At 30.6% G+C, this 18413-nt stretch overlaps 1 protein-coding gene across 1 annotated transcript; it reads right to left on the bottom strand.

The window, feature by feature from the left end:
- Positions 1 to 7669: 7669 nt before the first annotated feature.
- LOC7483643 (65-kDa microtubule-associated protein 1) lies at positions 7670 to 12477 on the bottom strand. The gene is made up of 11 exons (XM_024581696.2): positions 12310 to 12477; positions 11595 to 11645; positions 11382 to 11470; positions 11107 to 11310; positions 10708 to 10956; positions 10405 to 10614; positions 9677 to 9832; positions 9246 to 9557; positions 8584 to 8671; positions 8309 to 8457; positions 7670 to 8170 (listed from the first exon to the last, which is right to left on the bottom strand). Exons 3-11 carry the CDS (start codon positions 11451 to 11453, stop codon positions 7862 to 7864), a joined length of 1749 nt encoding a protein of 582 aa, XP_024437464.2. The 5' UTR covers positions 11454 to 11470; positions 11595 to 11645; positions 12310 to 12477; the 3' UTR covers positions 7670 to 7861.
- Positions 12478 to 18413: the final 5936 nt, after the last annotated feature.

Raw genomic sequence — 18413 nt, 5'->3', positions numbered from 1 at the left:
TTTTGATGTGTTAATATTAAAAATAATTTTTTAAAAAAATAATAAAAATATTATTTTAAAACATTTATAAATAAAAATACTTTCACAAACAATCAAAATCACGTTTCCAAACACATTCTAAAAGGGTTCTTTGTATTTTTATCATCAATAGGTTATCAATATCATAAATATAAGGTTTCACCAATTCACTTCGTTGTTGATTGAAACAGTAAAATGATGAATATGTTATTTCAAAAGAAAATCATTGAATTGGCTATTAGAAACAATATAATCTTTTTACTAGCTTCATTAGTTATTATTAGATTATTTCAAAAGAACTTGGTCTTTTTATATTTTTAAAGTGCAGTACTTAAAAAAACAAAAATTATTGAACTAGAATCTAAGGTTTTTGTTTTTTGTATTTTTACTTTTTTTGGGCACAATAAAATGACTTAAAAGCATAAATTCTTTAATTGGCTTCCGGGGTGTTTTTGTATTTTTCACTCTATTTTTTTTAGTTATAATTAATTTGACTAAAAGGCAATTTGATATTTTAATAAATATAAAATATAATTTAAAAATAATATAGACTAGTAGTGCGTAAGGCGTCTCTTGATGACCAAACACCGTTTTCCGTGATGGTGTTGGAATTCTCTTGGTGGCCCACCATCACTAGGTAGTGCGTGTGGCTTATTGGCCTTAAGTTTGGCGTTAAAAACCTTTTCTTTTTCCCCTTGTTTTCTCTCTCCTTGATTTTCATGTTTGACCCTTTAAATTTTCAAAGCAACCCTTCAATTTGTTTTTTATTTATATTTGATCCATGCTATTTTAATTACTATATGTTTTAGTTAAAATAATTTATAAAATTAAATATTTTTTTTCAATTTCATCATCGTTCAATTTTTTTTATTTTTCAAATTTAGTCCCTATTCTTTTAATTGCTATTTGTTTTATTTGAGATAATTTTTTTAAATATAGTTTTTTTTTATGATTTCATCCTCTTTTAATTTTTTTCTTATCAGATTTGATTTTCATTCCTTTGATTACTATTTTATTTACTTTGTTAATTTTTTTAAATTGATTTTTTTGTTATGATTTTATCTTTCAACATTAAATTGGTTGGGAATTAAACTTTTTAATTGAGCCCGTGTCTAGTATTTTATGGTTTGCGAGTTTGGAAAATTAACCTAAATTTAGGAGATTCACCAAGGCATGCTTTGTTTTTTTTTTTCTCCTTTTTCTAAGCTTATATTTTTTTAGTTTCATCATTCAGTGTTTATTTAATTGGAGATTGGACTCCATTATTTTTTTATTTGCTTTCTATAAGATTTTTCACTAAATTTGAAAATGACCCGGGTTATCACTGTTTTTTTATTTGTTATTCTTCGTTAAATTAAGCTTTTCTTAAAAAAATTATGTTATTGAATTAAATTAAATTTATTGATTAAATTTATCCCGAGTATGGTATTGACAACTTATTTTTTATAATTAATTATTGTCATTTTCTTTTGTTTGCTTTATTTATTATCGATGTTTTTTTCTTAACTATATTGTTAGATTAACTGAGTTTATTGAACTTATTCAAATCAATGATCTAGATCTAAAATGAAAATGCAGTTTGAAACATGAAAAAAAAAATACTAATAGTTAAGCATAGTTCTCTAATTTTATAAGGTAATTATTTTTCCTCTAAACAATCTCATTTGGTTGTAAAGTTGGTGTTGAAAACTCATGATTAAAACTATTTTCTATACAAAACTTATCAAAAGTAGTGCTATCAAATTTGTCATTATAGTCATTTTTAATTTTTGAAATAACAAAACTTTTTTTTGTTGAACTCTTTTGCAAAATCTTCAGAAAGTTCGAAGTGTTTCATCCTTGTACGCAATAAACAAAACCTATTTATACATAGATAAAGAGGTTAGTTACCCTCATTGTATTGTATCAAATAGGTCTAGGTAAAGCAATTAGAGTGCCTAAGTTTTTTACACAACTTTTTTAGCTTTAAATGAACATTTCACGTACTTTATCAATTAGCAAATGTCACATTCTAGTAAATGATGTTATGAAAACCATCACCAAATATTTCTTAGATTTTGAAGGATGTGAATTTGAAATATGTCAATAGTCATATGTCTCAAAAATTCATTGTCCAAATACCTCTTATTATTCTTCCCCTGCAAAAATAATTTAATTTCTTGATTTTGGTGTTCAATTTTTATGGGTTTAGTAAATATGCTTTTTCATACCTAAATCATCTTAATATTACCCATATCTTTTTTGTGTGTGCATTTGGAAGCAACAAGCCTTTATTTTTTCATAATTACTTCATAGTACTAAATAAGTTGGAAATCAATGATCTACTAACAAAAAAAAGTTTTTATAATTTTTTTTCTTTTTCATGGGATTGTATTCAAGTCACTTTTCTAAAAAAATATCCTATGAGGCAGTCTGATTATCTCTTCTTTTTATGAATTTAATTAAATTTGAATTCAAGTCATTAACTTAAGCTTTCAAGGATTCATTTTCTTTAGCTAATTTCTTATAAGAAACAAATAAACTAGATATGTTACTTGGCATGTTAAGTTATCTTTTAACACAAATGTTTATTTTTAACAAGGATTTTTCTTTGGTAAAATCTCGAGATCTTATGAAATTATATCAAGGTTCTTTTGAAGACCTTTTTTTTTCTTGTATATTATTTTAAATATCATAAAATCCTTTAAAAGTAATACCTTGATGTCATTAGTGAAGCTATTTTCAATTAAGCACATCATCTACGAGGGGATAGCAAGGTTATAAAGAACTAAATGGGTTTGCCAGAATTATAGTGTTTGTGAGGGAAACCAAAATTATTATGGTATTGTAAGCTTTTAAATATGATAAGTATTTATAGACAATATTGTGTAGGGTATGTTGACTAATATATATTAATGATGTGTTTTAAGTAGATGAATTGTGTGTTTACTTGTAAATTTTACATATTTATTTATTTTATTAAATACATGTTTACTGGATAATTCATGTTCTAAATTCCTTCGTTTATTTTGTAATATGTTTGTTTGATATTAAGAAAGAATGTTTGTATATTGTTGGAACATTAAGAATAGAATTGGAATAAGATATGATCCAAGATGGTTGGATCAAAGGTAAAATTTGAGATTAAATGTGTGTTAGAGTAAATATCAATAACTTAGTATGCTTGAAAACAGGAAAAACTTTGTTGAATTTTCAGCAGGAACTTGCAAAAAAACAATTCCCTAGTTTATCAAATAATTGAGAATGTTCATGATATATATGATATTTAAATTTGATGATATTACACCATGTGTCTTGAAGAAGTCCATTGAAAGTCTCTTTAAACCTCTTAGCCCCAAGTCTTGTCACTAGACCAATTGAAACCTTTAATGGGTATCTTGGTGTTGCTTGGATTGCATCATTCCCTCTCTTCTCGGAATGATTCATCCTCGAATCATCACCTACTTCAAATAAAGAGAGATCAGAAATATTGAATGTAGCATTAACACCATACTCACCTAGTAGATTCATTTTGCAAGCATTGTCATGAATTCTCTCTATGGTCAGAAAATGATCATCTCTTCGAGGCATCAATTTTGATATCTTTTGTTCATGAAACATTTCCTTTTTATATGCACCCAAACTCAATCTCGTATTTCAAACCTTACTAATTTGCGTCTTCTATTAGCCTTGAACGCATATTGCTCATTGTTTTTCTCTATCTATTGTCATATCTTTGCATGTAAGTTTTTCACCACTTGTGTTTTTTTTTACCATCAAGACTAACCCTTTCACAACATGGAAATGAATCAAATCTAAGGTGTTAAATAATTAAAACCATAAACAATCTCAAATAGTGAATAATCAATAATAAAATGCACACTGTTATAATATGCAAATTCAATAAATGACAAACAATTTTTTCAATTTTTAAGATTCTTCTAAATGATAGCTCTTAATAATTTAGTTAGAGTTATGTTTACTACTTCAGTTTGACTAGAAAATAAAAGTTTAGTTCCTAACTTACACTACAAAACCTTTCAAAAATAGCTCAAGAATTTAAAATCTTGACCAGATACAATGCTCATTGGAACACCAAGTAACCGAACTACCTCCATAAAAAATAGATCTGTTATATTCATTGCATCATTGGTTTTATGGCAAGATATGAAATGCGTCATCTTATAAGATCTATCTACAACAACAAATATGAAGTCTCTTCATTTTCTTTACCTAGGTAAACCTAAAATAAAGTCCATAGAAATATCAACCCAAGGTTTATTAGGAATAGGTAAAGGTGCATATAACCCATGATACATCAATTTATATTTAGCTTGTTTACATGATATACACTTATCACAAATTCTTTGCACATCTCTTTTCATATTAAACCAATAAAAAATTTTATATAAAACTTCTAGTGTTATAGTAATCCTAAAGTGTCCCATTAATCTGCTATAATGAGCTTTCTTTACAAGCAATTTATGCATTGAGCAATTAGGTATATATAATCTTTTATCTTTAAATAAAAATTCATCATGCTTAAAAAATCTATTAGCTGTCGTAAGTTTACACTAGAAATAAATTTCACCAAAACCATTATCATCAAAATATAATTCTTTCACATACTCAAATTCTAAAAGTCTAGTATTCAAAGTATTAAGAAAAATATATATTCATGATAATACACCTGCAGTTATGTTTTTCTTACCTTACTTGAATTTGATGACATATAGAAATGTCTCAATAAATTCCACCCACTTGTCATGTCTATAATTCAACTTACCTTGATTTTTCAAGTGTCTCAAAGATTGGTGATCGGTATGAATCATAAACCCCTTAGGTTAAAGGTAATGTTGTCAAGTCTCCAAAGTCCTCACTAATTCATACAACTTTTTATTATATATCAAATAGTTTAGAGTTGTTCCATTAAGCTTTACACTGAAATAGACTATGGGCTTTTTATCCTGCATTAAAACAACTTCAATACCTATATTTGAAACATCACAATCAATCTCAATTTTTTTTGTAAAGTTAGGCAAAGTAAGTAATGGAACCAAAATAAGATTGTCTTTTAACAAATTAAAAGCTTTCTCTTATTCTATTTCCCATTTAAAACCTACTATTTTCTTTCCAATTTCAATTAATGAAGCAGTTATTGTACTAAAATCTTTCACAAATCTTCTATAGAAACTAGCCAATCCATGAAAACTTCTTACATAACTCACCGTTTTATGTGTAGGCCGCTCTTTTAAAGCCTTAACCTTAGCCTCTTCCATCTCAATACATCCAAGAAAAACAATCTTTTCCAAGCAAAATAATCTTTAGATTACATACAAACTTTCCTTTCTAAACTCATCAAGTATCTATCTTAAATGATCTATATGCTCAGACTAACCATTCATACAAATCATCTTTAGTTTTAGAAGCAATTTTTCATTCATTACCTTTTTTCATTCTAATTTAATGATATCTACTTTTAAGATTAATTTTGGAAAACAAACAAGATCCATATAATTCATTAAGCATATCATCTAATATAAAGATAGGATGTCTATATTTTACAGTTATGTTATTGATTTCTCTACAATCAACACACATTCTCCAAATACCATCTTTCTTAGGTATTAAAAGTACGAGAACAACACATGAACTCATACTCTCTTGAATGTACCCCTTTGACATTAACTCATTCACTTACCTTTAAAACTTCTTTGTTTCCTCATGATTACTTTTATAGGCTGGTATATTAGGAATAGTCAAACCTAGTACTAGGCCAAATTGATGTTCTATTTCTCTTATAGGTGGAAATCTACTTGGAATTTTATTGGGAAATACATATTCAAATTCCTGTAACAAAGAAACATAAACACTAGGAACTTCGAAATCTAGTTTGTTAGTGTTAAAGTATGTCTCCTAATATAAAAATAAAATCATAGGTATGTTAGAAAAATTAGAGAAATACTGGTTGATATGGAAGAACTTGTTGGAATTATAGCAGAAGAAGTGTTGGCTATAATTGGCTCTGATACCATGTAGAAAATTAGAGTTTGATAAAAATATAAAGTAAACCTTTGTTTCTGTGTGTGTGTATATATATATATATCGTTGCATAAGATAATAATTATCTATCTTTCAAGTACGTAGAAGAATATGCAATAAACTTTAATTCAAACACATGTCTCCTAACACAACAAGCAGAGAATAATGGCAATGACATTTTTCTTTCCTATAAAGCTAGTGGATGGAATTCTTGATTAATAGTATCATTTAAGGATAATAATGGATATTTACGGATCATATTTCTACTATATTGATACCTTATCTATTAATGAATAAAACAATTATATATCCATATCATATCTATCAAGTCTCTACGAGTATTCATTATAAATTTATAAATGTTTTTATAGAATTGAGTTTGACAATATTTATATTTTATTCATCACCCATTTAGGTTGATTTTGAATTGGTATCTATCAAGTTTAGATGAAACTAGCTATTTGACTCATATTTCGTCACATGTTAAATATTGTTTTTTTTAAAAAAAAAAGTATATATACAAACTTTTACAACGTGTTTTTGTACATAAAAAAATCTCAAGCGAAATTCAAAAAGTTCATGTATATATCTAATTAAATAAATTAAAAACTATTTATGAAAAAAAAATATCAAGCCCAATTCCTACCTAGCTAGACTAAATAAATCAAATTCATGACTTGACTTGAGTCATGAAACTTAATTGGGTTTAACAATATATATATATATATATATATATATATATATATATATATATATATATATATCAATTACAATTGCATTTGTTTTTTATTTTTTTTAATTTCATTACTTAATATTTAGTTGATTATTAATTGCACAACATAATTTGTTTCAATTTGAATTTTTTTTTTAATCACTTTGATATTTTGATGGTTTTTAATTTTATAAGTATCTGTTTTAGATCAAAATTATATATATATATATATAAAGGTCTAGTCGGGCTAGGAAGGCTCAAAGCTTCTAGGCTTTCACAAAAAAGCTCAGGGACACGGGCTTCGAGCAGCCCACGTGTTTGGGCCTTATTTGTTTTTTAATTTTCTTAGAAGGTGGATGACACCCTTAATGATTTGAAGGAAAAAAAAATAGAGACAGCACATCGTCTCTGTTACCCAAATTTCAGCAACTCTGATTGCTAGAAAATCAGATTCGTCTGTTTTAAACTGAGAAAAACTTATTTTTAACTATATTAATTATTAAGTCATTCTCTTTCTCTTTTCTCAAATCATTAAAAAAAAAAAAAAAACATGTTTGAAATCAAAATTAAATTTCACAAATTATTTGAGACTAAAAACTTATAATCTAAAAAACTAAAGTGTACATTTAACCCCAATTTTTAACAAAACCGTGTTTTTTATTCTAATGCCCTATCTTTGAATATAGTCTTTCTTTAATAAATATGATTTACCTAACCATCAATTTAAGGCCTATAAAAATACAATAAAAAAGGAAAAAATACAAATCACTATAATAATCAACAGTGATTTGTTTCTTAGCAAACAACTTTTGTCATCCCTACATTTCACAGTTCAAATCTCATGGTTTATCCATTCTAGTAGAGCATTCAATAGCCGGTCCTGCATTAGATGATGCTAAGCGTTGAGCAACCAGGCACTACAACAGAAAAATCGTTCCAAGATATGAGCATAAAGGATTGGAACAGCTTCAAGATGCCAGTTTAAGATACACAACTAAAAACAGTTTACTCTCCAGTTACTCAGTTTTCACATCTATTAGACTACAACAAGCTCCTAGAAGTAACAGCAATAATATATCAAGGATGTAAACCTACATGTCTCTTATTTTATCACGGTGAAGCAGTAGCAGTGTCAGTGCCAGAAACATGGGAGGCAGCATCATCTTTCGATATAGAAACATAGTTAACAGGACCAACAGGACCGGATAGCCTATTGTCCCTCCTTCCATCTTTAGTTGTAGACCTGCTCCCATTTTGATGAGCATTTAGAGATAGCCGCCTGCTGGGAGTTCCATTAGCGCCACCATTTGCACGGGAACCAACCACCTTCTTTGTGCTAACTTGTCGGGCAGGACTGGGTCTGGAACCAAAACTGGATTCTTGTTCTGTGTTTTGCTGCTCATGGAACTTCTTCTGATCCTGTCATATCAGTCTACTTTTAGCAAGGTAGAAGATTGAACAAAGCTCATTCTAGGCCAAAATAAAGCAACTACAATGTGGTTTAAATGCATGCATGCATGTGCTTGAACATGTAATAATCACTAAATTGGAACTCACCCTCATCCGTTGTTTCTCTTCTTCTCTTTCCTGCCTGAGCATGGCATATTCATCTAGCATGGCAAGGAGAGGAACACCATCATATGCGAACTGTATGCCTCGATCTTCTTCCCAAGCCCGAGTTTTAGCAACCAAGGTGTCAACCAAGGCTACATGGCCAACAAAACCAATTAAATCTCTGGATGCAGATTCCAACACATCAACATAGAACAGTTCAAAAAGAGAAGAAAATGATGTTGATTGTGCCATCTGTGTTTCCCTGATTCTACAGATACCTGGAATTTTGTTAACCAGAATCCGGGCTTTCTCTGCACGCTTGAGATTCAAATGTGCACCTCTGCTGGCATTGTACCTGTTTTCATCCTGTTTCAGCAACACAGTGCCATTTAAGTTAAACCATAAACCATCAAATCAGTTGTGGTACAAATAATTTCATCTGCTTTTAGAACATCTAGTTTGATCTATCAATATTTTCACTATATTTACTTCATCATTTACCATTCAGACTCAGAATTTTTCCAGTCATACAATGTCAATGAGACAGACATCCTGTTACTAGGCAAATGTGGAATACACAATTACATAACATAAAATCATCGGCAAGCAAGATCACTTGCATAAACCTATTATCTGCCAGAGAAAACCAGGTACAAAGATAATTACTAGGCAAACGCAATCACAGAATTAGATACACAAAAACATCAGCAAGCAAGATCACTCACTTAAACCTATTATCTGCTGAAGAAAACAAGGGTAAGAAAAAATAAACAAATATTTCCCATATAAAAGGGGATCTATATATCGGCTCCTGATGCAGGAATTTCTTACAGGACCCAGGAGCAGAGAGATCTCTAGGAAAAGGGCATTGAAATTATCAAAACAGCAGATTGACACTATACATACATAGAAAGAGAGCGAGGGAGAGAGATAATAGTACCCGATTATAATCTTCTAGCCAACTCTCTTCCTCGCATGCTGACATCCATTTCTCAACCTTATCCAAAATTTCTTTTCTGCTTAGAGCTTCTTCTTTGGCTCTTGATATCTGATTGTCCATGTCAGCCAGTAATTCAGCAGGCTCAACATTTCCAGAATCAATTAGTGCCATAATTTTTTCTCGAGCAACATCCGGGGCTATCTCTACATGAGCACGGGCATATATCTCTTCAAGCTCTGCTTGCTTTTTAAAGGCAATTTCTTTCATCCTGCTGGCTTTTAGCAGATCAAGCCTTTCAACCTCAACCTCAGCCTTAAAACCAAATAATAGTAAAATCAGCATACAGCTTTCACAGTTTTCACCACAAAAAGTATATAGCTTTCACAGCTTATTTAAACTTGTAGGTATATTTACTTGCAGAATCCAAATACCTGCTCAATTAGATCCAGGGCCAGAGCTTTGGGAACAGTCACTTCATCAACTGAAGCCAACATGTTACGGGTAACATGGTCAAACAATTTCCTTTCTTCCATGGGAGTATCCATCAGATTCCACAGGTCCATGAGCTGATTTGCCAGCTCTTGAAGCTGTAGTGGGAAGATAAAAATTAAAGATATTTTGAATCTCAACAGAAGGATTTGGTTCAATTCAAGCACACACAGAAAAACATCCAACATTGCACTATATTTTACAACAGAAACCTTACAGTTTGTCCCCTTTGGATGTGATACAAATTATACTGGTGCTCTGTGTGTGTGTGTGTGTGTGTGTGTGTAAAGTACAAATCAACAGGAAACAATGCTTGTTTCATATGCTTTGAAGATGCCAACAGAAATCTAATGCAAATGTTTTTCTTGTTGGAAGATATGTATCTGAATTACAAGATAAACTTATTTAACAACAGAAAAACAAGCCTTGTGGAAAGAGGATCCTGATAAAACATAACTGATCTTTTTTCTGTTTAAAGTTGAGCAAATTCCTGTTCCATTTCTTCATCACAGAACATACTTTTATGCTATGGATTGATCTAGAGGATAGAGGATCAGTATTTGGCAAAAGCCTTCAATTAGCACAAAAGTCTTAGTTTTTTCTGGAAACGTAACAAGGAAAACGTACTCTTCTTTCCATAGCAGCCAATACTGAAATGCAAAGGACTTGCCTTATGAAGCCTCTGCTTCTTTTCTTCTTTTAATGCTAAGACTGTCTTAGCCAGCCTTGCTAATGTATCATTGCTAATGCTTTGCATGCCAGTCGAGTCATTTAAGCTTGGATGAACATCAGTTACAGTACTGAAAAAGTCCATCCCGAGGACAGCACAGAGATCATGCACACTGCTCACAAATTCAAGGACCTTGTGCAGCCTATCACTCTACAATGTAAAATAAGCAGTTAGTGATTAACTTGACATATCTAGAAAGCTAGAAATTATCTGATGCACCATTACCAGGATGAAGAGATTTACCTTTTCCTTTTGAAGCTCTTGAAGTTGGGCATGATATTCATCTAACTTCTTTAGGGATAAATCAGCATCATCAACTGTAGGATTGCCATTTATATTCAAGTTCCCAGCAATTTCACCACATATTTTTTGAATCTGTGTCTGTACATCAGAAAACTCCTTTACTCTCTCTGCTTTTTGTTCCCACAGCTGTTCGAGTATTGGTGCTATAGCTGCAAGTTGTTCCTTGATTGTTCCTGAAGCCTTCTCAGGCTGCAATTAAAACCAAGGGAAACCATGAGGAGTCCAGTTGTTTTCATTGTCAATTAACCATAAAAAGAGTTTTGCATCGACACATCACCATAACACTTTTCACAGATGCTTAAGCAGGATATACAAGACTGAGTTGTGTAAACTACTCACCAATCCTGCAAAACATTTTTCTCCAAGGGCTGATAGAAGACGTGCAAGTTCAATTCTGGCATCTGATAAGGCCTCAAGAAGCTGGGCCCTTGACTTGGCAATCTGCTCAACTTTCTTCTTATACACATCCAAGCACTCCTGTTCTATTTGAATGAGCATCTTATCTCGTTCCTCGTCACTTTCACCAACCTCATCCCAGATTTCCTACACATCAGGGTTCAATAAGTTGTAATTTCTTCACGCGATACACATGAACAATCAATAAAATGAAATACCTGGAGCTTTTGCAGTAAAGTGCCACAAGTTGTTTCTCCAAGGAGAGGGTTTTGGGCATCTGTGACTGCCATTCACGTTACCTTGCAACCTAGCGTCAACCACATGAAGCATTCATTCAAAAGACATTCAGTAATCCTTGGACAGGACCATGATGCATCCTATATGCTTAGAGATGTAAACTAAAACCAAGAACGGAGACTGAAGCACCATACCTTATTGACCAGCAAGAAAAGTACTTTTACCAGACAAGTAAAAATACACACCTGCAAGGACAAACAACTAATCAGGAGTAAGTATGGAAAATATATATATATATATATATATATATATATATATATAGCCTTCTAGCTAAATACAATCTTAAAGTCTTTCACCACTTTATTAGGAAAACCAAACAGCATATACTCTACTGAAACTTAAAAATTAAGAAGCATTTTTTTTCTCTGTCTTGCTTGCCACATTCTAAGCAGCCAACCTATGTTATTAGAAGAAACTTAAATGTATACCATTTAACTCACTTGCATCTGCCTCACATTTTCTCAGAAACCAAACAAAGCCATTCTACCTATTTTATTTAAAGAAACTTAAATGTATACCATTTAACTCACTTGCATCTGCCTCGCATTTTCTCAGAAACCAAACAAAGCCTCATTTTAATGAACTAAGACCCACTCGATTAAACAACTTAATGAAACAAATCTAGATATCTCAACCTCCTCAATAATTGAGAAAAAAACAGAAAAATGAACAAGCTCTCAAGCTTAAAAATGGTTGATTTCAACAAAAATGCACCAACAGTTCTTAACTAAAAGAACCTACATTCACTAAATGAAGAGCAAGAACATGTTCAAATTCACTTAGATCTCTTGATAATCCAAGAAAACAAAGACAAACACGAGAAAAACAGCACAAAATAGCAACGCCTACCCAGATCTTCCTTCAAGGAAACTAGGGTTTTTGAAGAGGGTCTATTACTTCCGGATCTAAGATCTTTCTTTTTCTTCGGTGAGTGTGTGTTTTGGTCACTCTTAGGAGTATGTTTTGGCTGTGTAGAGAAAGAGAGTGACTGACTTCGAGTGAGTTGATGATAAAGTAAGGAGGAGAAAAGAAGAAGCTAACAAAAAAAAGGACACGTGAAATGGAGTGTGGGCCCGTTTAACATGTGCAGTAATAACAACTAGCAGCAGCACCCCGTTCCGTTATACAAGAGAGGTTCCTTTTTAAAATATTTTTTATTTAAAATAATATTTTTTATTTTTTAAAATTATTAGTAAATTAAAATAATCTAAAAATATTAATTTAAAAAAATAAAAAAAAAAATTAATTTTTTTAAAAACACTTTAAAAACACAAAAATAAACAAGACCTTAAACATATTTTTTACTTATAAATCGCTCTAAGAATCCAAAATTAAACCAAATCAAAATAAAAATTTTACATTTTAATTTATTATTTTGATATCATTAAAGTTAAAAATCTGCTTTATTTAGCTCCACTCTTTAAAAGAATAAAAATTCAATAACCAAAATTGAAGTTTTTTATAGTTAAAATATAGTTGTGCAAAGCTTTGTTTTTTTTTTATAATTTTTTCTCGAGTTTTTACATTATAAGGAATTAGTATGTAAAAACATAAAGTTTTATAACTAAATATAAACTTTACAAAAAAATAGGGACCGAAGTGTAGATAGATGTGTTCCATAAATTGCGCCAAAAAAAAAAATAACCCATCTTTTTTTTTGGTATAAATTTATTCTTAGAATTATTCTTCACTTAACCCTATAATTATATTTTGCGAAAATAATATTTTCATAATAAAACGTATGCGAGAGCATGCACAGCTAAGCAAATCCTAACATTACACAACTTGAAACGACAAAAATAAAAATACATAAAGTTGAACTATCGAAGCACAGTGTATGCACCGCACCGGAGGAGAGAAATCTCTCCTTTTAACAGCCTGTCATTTTCAGGGTTATTTACTAGGGTGATTGGCGGTTGTTTTTTAAATAATTTTTTGTGCTAAAATACATGTCAATGATGTTTTTTTATTTTTTAAAAATTATTTTTAATATCAGCACATCAAAACAATCCAAAACATACAAACTATATTAAATTTTAATAAAAAAAAATTTAAATTTTTTTAAGAATTCGGTTTGCACTGCATTTCCAAACATATTAAAATGGACACTTCCAGATAGTTAGTACGAAACTACTAGTAGACTCCCTCTTTAATTGTTAATAATTATTAAAACAGTTTAATATTTATTTGTACAAGTTTTTCCTCCCTCTTTTGCCCCTCTAAAATGACCTCTGTAAAAGAAGTTATATTTCTTTTAAACTAAAGCTTATAATATCAACTTTTGATTGGTTTTAGTCATATTTATTGAATGTAGATTGGTTTAGCGGGTTGATTCAGTGATTGGATTGATTTGGATAAGATTAAAGACCTGTAAAAATAAAAAATTAGTAAAACCTGGTCTACTTGCTGGGTCGATCCGTAACACGGAAGACCCAGCAAAATTCGGTAGAAACTTTTTTTTTTCAAATGTTTTTTTGCTCCTAAATAGAGACCTTTTATTATATATTTTTTAACTGGTTATTAACCCTTTTCAAAGTTCATTATATAAATATTAGAAGAATATTTAATTTTTTTAATATGGAATTTGAAGACTTTTAGTATATATATTTTATGTTCACAAGAAAAAAAATTATATTTTTTCAATGCGAGATAAAAAATATTTTTGGTTTAAATACTTAAACTTAAAATGATAATACAATATCTTTTCAATGTGAGATGAAAAATATTTTGAAATAATATTTTAAACTTTATTATTTATAACATGTATAGTCTATATCTAAATGAATTATTTCTTAATTTATTTCATATGAAATATTAAAACTTTAAATTTTTTATTTTATTTTTCCGGGTTAACCTGGGTCAACCCGTATAAACTAGGATCCGGCTCCTTGGCTGGGTCAACTACCGGGTCGGGTTTAATAACTATGGTTTTAGTGTTAAAAAAATACTATAAGAAATTTTGATCTTTTTTTAAAAAATATATATCTTTTATTTTTCTCTTCATATAAAAAACATGGCATAAGGGGTCATCTTATTTATATAATTTTTCACACATGGCAAATTGTGATTAGCCAATAAATGGATTCTCTTGTCACGTTCTATATTTATATGCCAATTTCTTGGCCTTCATCGTAGATTTTCTAGCGAACTTCATATATACCAACATATATAGAAAATAATATTTTATGTGTATAAAAACATCAGTTTAATATTTAAGAATAACATAAAAAAATATATAGACAATTAACAAAAATAAAATGAAGTCAAACATTAAATGGGTTAGCTAGACCCAAACAATTTATATGATTCCTATGTTGTGTTTCCCCACAATGCTATGGTAATAGGATCCGTAATCATTAACTCAGTGCTAATATACTAAATGAGCACTACATGTTCCTTCACTTTCTCTCTTATAGTGATATATTTTATGTCGATAAACTTGTTTTGGCTTCCACTCTTATTATTTTTAGAGAAGAAAATTGCAGCTGAATTATCACAATATATCTTTACTGGTCTTGATATGGAATTAACAACTTGAAGGCCAAAAGTAAAATTCCTTAACTAGATCACCGATGTCATAGCATACAATAAATTCTACTTTCATAGTAGATGAAGCAACAATAGTTTGTTTAATACTTCTTCAAGATACAACTTCTCAAGCGAGAGGAAAAATGTATCATAAAGTAGATTTTCTTGTATCTACACAACTAAAAAAATCCTAGTCTAAATAACCAATCACCTCAAGGTGATTAATATAAGTCAACTTATAATTCTTGGTTTCTTATAGGTACTTAATAACTTTCTTAGCAACTTTTTAATGGTCAATTTTTGGGTTACTTTGGAAACTTCCCAACACTCCTACTATAAATTCCAAGTCAAGTCTTATATAGACTTGTGCATACATTAAACTGCAAATGCATATAAAATGGAATGTTACTCATATGCTCATTTTCCAATGCATCTTGTGTTTATTGAATATGATTGAATTTATCCCATTTGACAATGGGTATTATTGAAGATACACACTTTGACATCTCAAATCTTTCTAAAACCTTTTCAATATAGGCATTTTAAGACATTTTTAATGTTCTTTGAGACCCGTCTCTGTAAATCTCTTTGGTAATGACATAAGAGACTTCACTAAAATCTTTTATATCAAAGTTTTAAGAAAGAAATTGTTTTATCTCATGTAGCAAATCTAAATTACTACTTGCAAATAGAATATCATCTATATATATAGCAATTCCTCCCACTAACCTTAAGGTAATGTTCTTATTAAAACTGTATGAGACTATAATATTATGAAATTTAATATACCATTATCGGTAGGCCTGCTTTAGTTCATATATAGATTTCTTTATCTTACAAAACAAATGGCTATTTGTGTCATCACAAAAATCTTCAGGTTTATTCATATATACTTTTTCACTACAATTTCCATTTTGAAATGATGTTTTCACATCCATCCAATGTAGTTCTAAATGAAAATAAGCTATTAATACTATTTTTATTCTAAATAAATCTTTTTTAGAAGCTAGAGAGAAAATTTCTTTGTAATATATACTTTTCTTTTGAATATAACTCTTAGTTATAAGTCTAACTTTATATCACTCAATAAGAAACACCTTTTTTTTTTCTGTTTTATAAACTCATATACAACCAATAACTCCAGATCCTTACGGTAATTTGATAAGATTCCAAACTTGATTTTTAGACCTAGAAACTCACGCGTTTACTAAATTCTTACCTTACAAAAAATTCAAAGATTATATCACCATCAAGAGTTGTTATCCCGGGTTAGAAAAAGACAACTTAAACAAAAAAGAATGAAAGGGATTTAATACTAAGAAATGGACAAAAACTCACATGGAGTAGTTATTTCTGTTGCTGCGGTTTTTCAGGTTTCTTCCAAATACTGGCTGTTGTGACTATTAGGAGAAGTTGTTGGCGCCACCACTAATCTTTAACACCACTTCCAGTTACGCTGCATCACCAGAGCTTCTCAAACTCAAATAACAAAACCCATGAACTCGAGCACCCCCAAGGTTGTTGCTGCGAGCACAATGCCTACTGTTTCTGTCCACAATGAGGACAACACTTCCTGCAGCTACGAAGTGAATTAATTGTTATTGTTGTTAACACTACTAAAAAGAAGGGTGATTAGCATCGGATCTTAGCATCAAAATAATTTAGATGCAATTTTAGCAACAGATTATATATATATATATATATATATATATAAATTTTTTAATATTAGCAACGAAAAATCAGATACTAAAAAATAAATTAATATATTAAAAATCAGTAACGGATTTTCCGTTGCTAATATGGTTGCTGTTAAAAAAAGATTAAATTTTGACTTTTATAAAAAAACAATAAACAATAATGACCCTTTCTATACTTCTCCAGAAAACAAAAGGAACCCCACAATTGCAAAATTTCTTCATTCTCCAGAAGAACCCAATATTATCCATTTCTATACTTCTCCACAAAAACCTAATTAACCCATATCTCCCTTTTTATTCCTTCTCCATAAACCAAATCCATATCTCCCTTTCTATTCTTTCTCCAGAAACCAAACCCATATGTCCCTTTCAATTCTACCTATCTCTGTCATGCGTCATTTTCCACAAACATATTTTGTTATTTTCTTAACTTCTTCTCCAGTTAATTTATGCTTCCAAACTTCTTCTGTACAAGTAGTTGAGAGATAGTGGGGGAGAGAGAGAGAGAGAGAGAGAGAGAAGAGAGAGAGAGAGAGAGAGATTGGGGATGTTTTTGGCTTTGATTTGGGATTGTAATAGAAATCAACGAGAGATAAGGACAAAGTTTTCTTGGGTATCGAGCAAAGCTTTCTCTGGGGGTCTTGGTTGGCCCGACTCTTTTCAACCAACCTGGCGTCACCCCGCTTTGCAATATGAACGGACACAAAGAAAGAACGCAGGCAACGAAAATGCAAAAGAGGGCAGATTGTGGGAATGTGGGTTTGATTTTGGGTAAATAAAAATATTAATATTTTAACTTTTTTTATATTAGATTTAAATTTGACGGAATCAATTTCAAATTTTTGAAATTGAAATTGAATTGGATAAGAATTTTTAATCAGCAACGGAATATCCGTTGCTGATTTACACATTCAGCAACCGATAATTGGTTACTAAACAAATCAGCAACTGATAATCCGTTGCTAAAAAATTAGCATCTATTATTTGCATCTGAAATTATTTGTTGCTAATTCCGTTACTGAATTTTATGAGCAACAGATTTTAATATTATCTGCAATGGACTAGTTAGTTGCTAATAGGCTCATTTTTTAGTAGTGTAAGGTCGTTGTCCAGGCCAACATCATTTTATACTGCCACCAACGGTTCACAATGGAATGGTCCTCCTAGTCCCTTGGCTTTCAATGCTTTCAGACCTTTACTTTACTTTTCCTTTCTTTTCTTTATTTGTTGTTGCTTTAGGTGGTAGAAAGGATGGGCCTTTAAAGCACTAGGGAGGCTGAGGATCCATAAATAAAGTTAAGGTCATTGGTGTTTTCAAAGGTGATGGCTGTTAGGATGTAAAGGTGGTTGTCGGTACTGTTGGTGTTGCTTCTCTACTGCCGTGGGGAAGGAGAGAGCTATTGTAGTGTGGTTGGCTGTCAAGGCTGGAGCTTGCAGACTGTGGTGGTGATGTCGTGAGTTGTGATGGTAGCTATTTGACAGTGAAAGAAAGCTGATGAATCAGCCATAGATGGTTGAGGGCTGTTCTGGCTGAGGAGATTATGAGGGGAATGAGATGAATTTCTTTTTATTTTGACAGTGGCAATGTGGAAAGTAGGGATACCTGCTAGAGAGAGAGGATGTGGGTTTCAAGTGCTAGTTTAGATGTTTAGGGTATATGAGAAGTTCAAAAGAATATAAAAGGCAAATGTTTGAATAACATTAATTTTTGGTGCTCGGAAGGGATCA

This window comes from Populus trichocarpa, chromosome 11, assembly GCF_000002775.5.
Source record: "Populus trichocarpa isolate Nisqually-1 chromosome 11, P.trichocarpa_v4.1, whole genome shotgun sequence".
NCBI classification, from domain to species: Eukaryota; Viridiplantae; Streptophyta; class Magnoliopsida; order Malpighiales; family Salicaceae; genus Populus; species Populus trichocarpa.
This window is presented reverse-complemented; position numbering and strand designations above follow the sequence as displayed.

Coding starts and splice junctions, on each gene's coding strand:
- LOC7483643 (XM_024581696.2), bottom strand. CDS start 11,453: ATGGCAGTCACAGATGCCCAAAACCCTCTCCTTGGAGAAACAACTTGT. Junction 10,615..10,707: donor AAGAGCTTCAAAAGGAAAAG/GTAAATCTCTTC, acceptor TTTACATTGTAG/AGTGATAGGCTGCACAAGGT. Junction 9,833..10,404: donor AGAAGCAGAGGCTTCATAAG/GCAAGTCCTTTG, acceptor TTCCCACTACAG/CTTCAAGAGCTGGCAAATCA.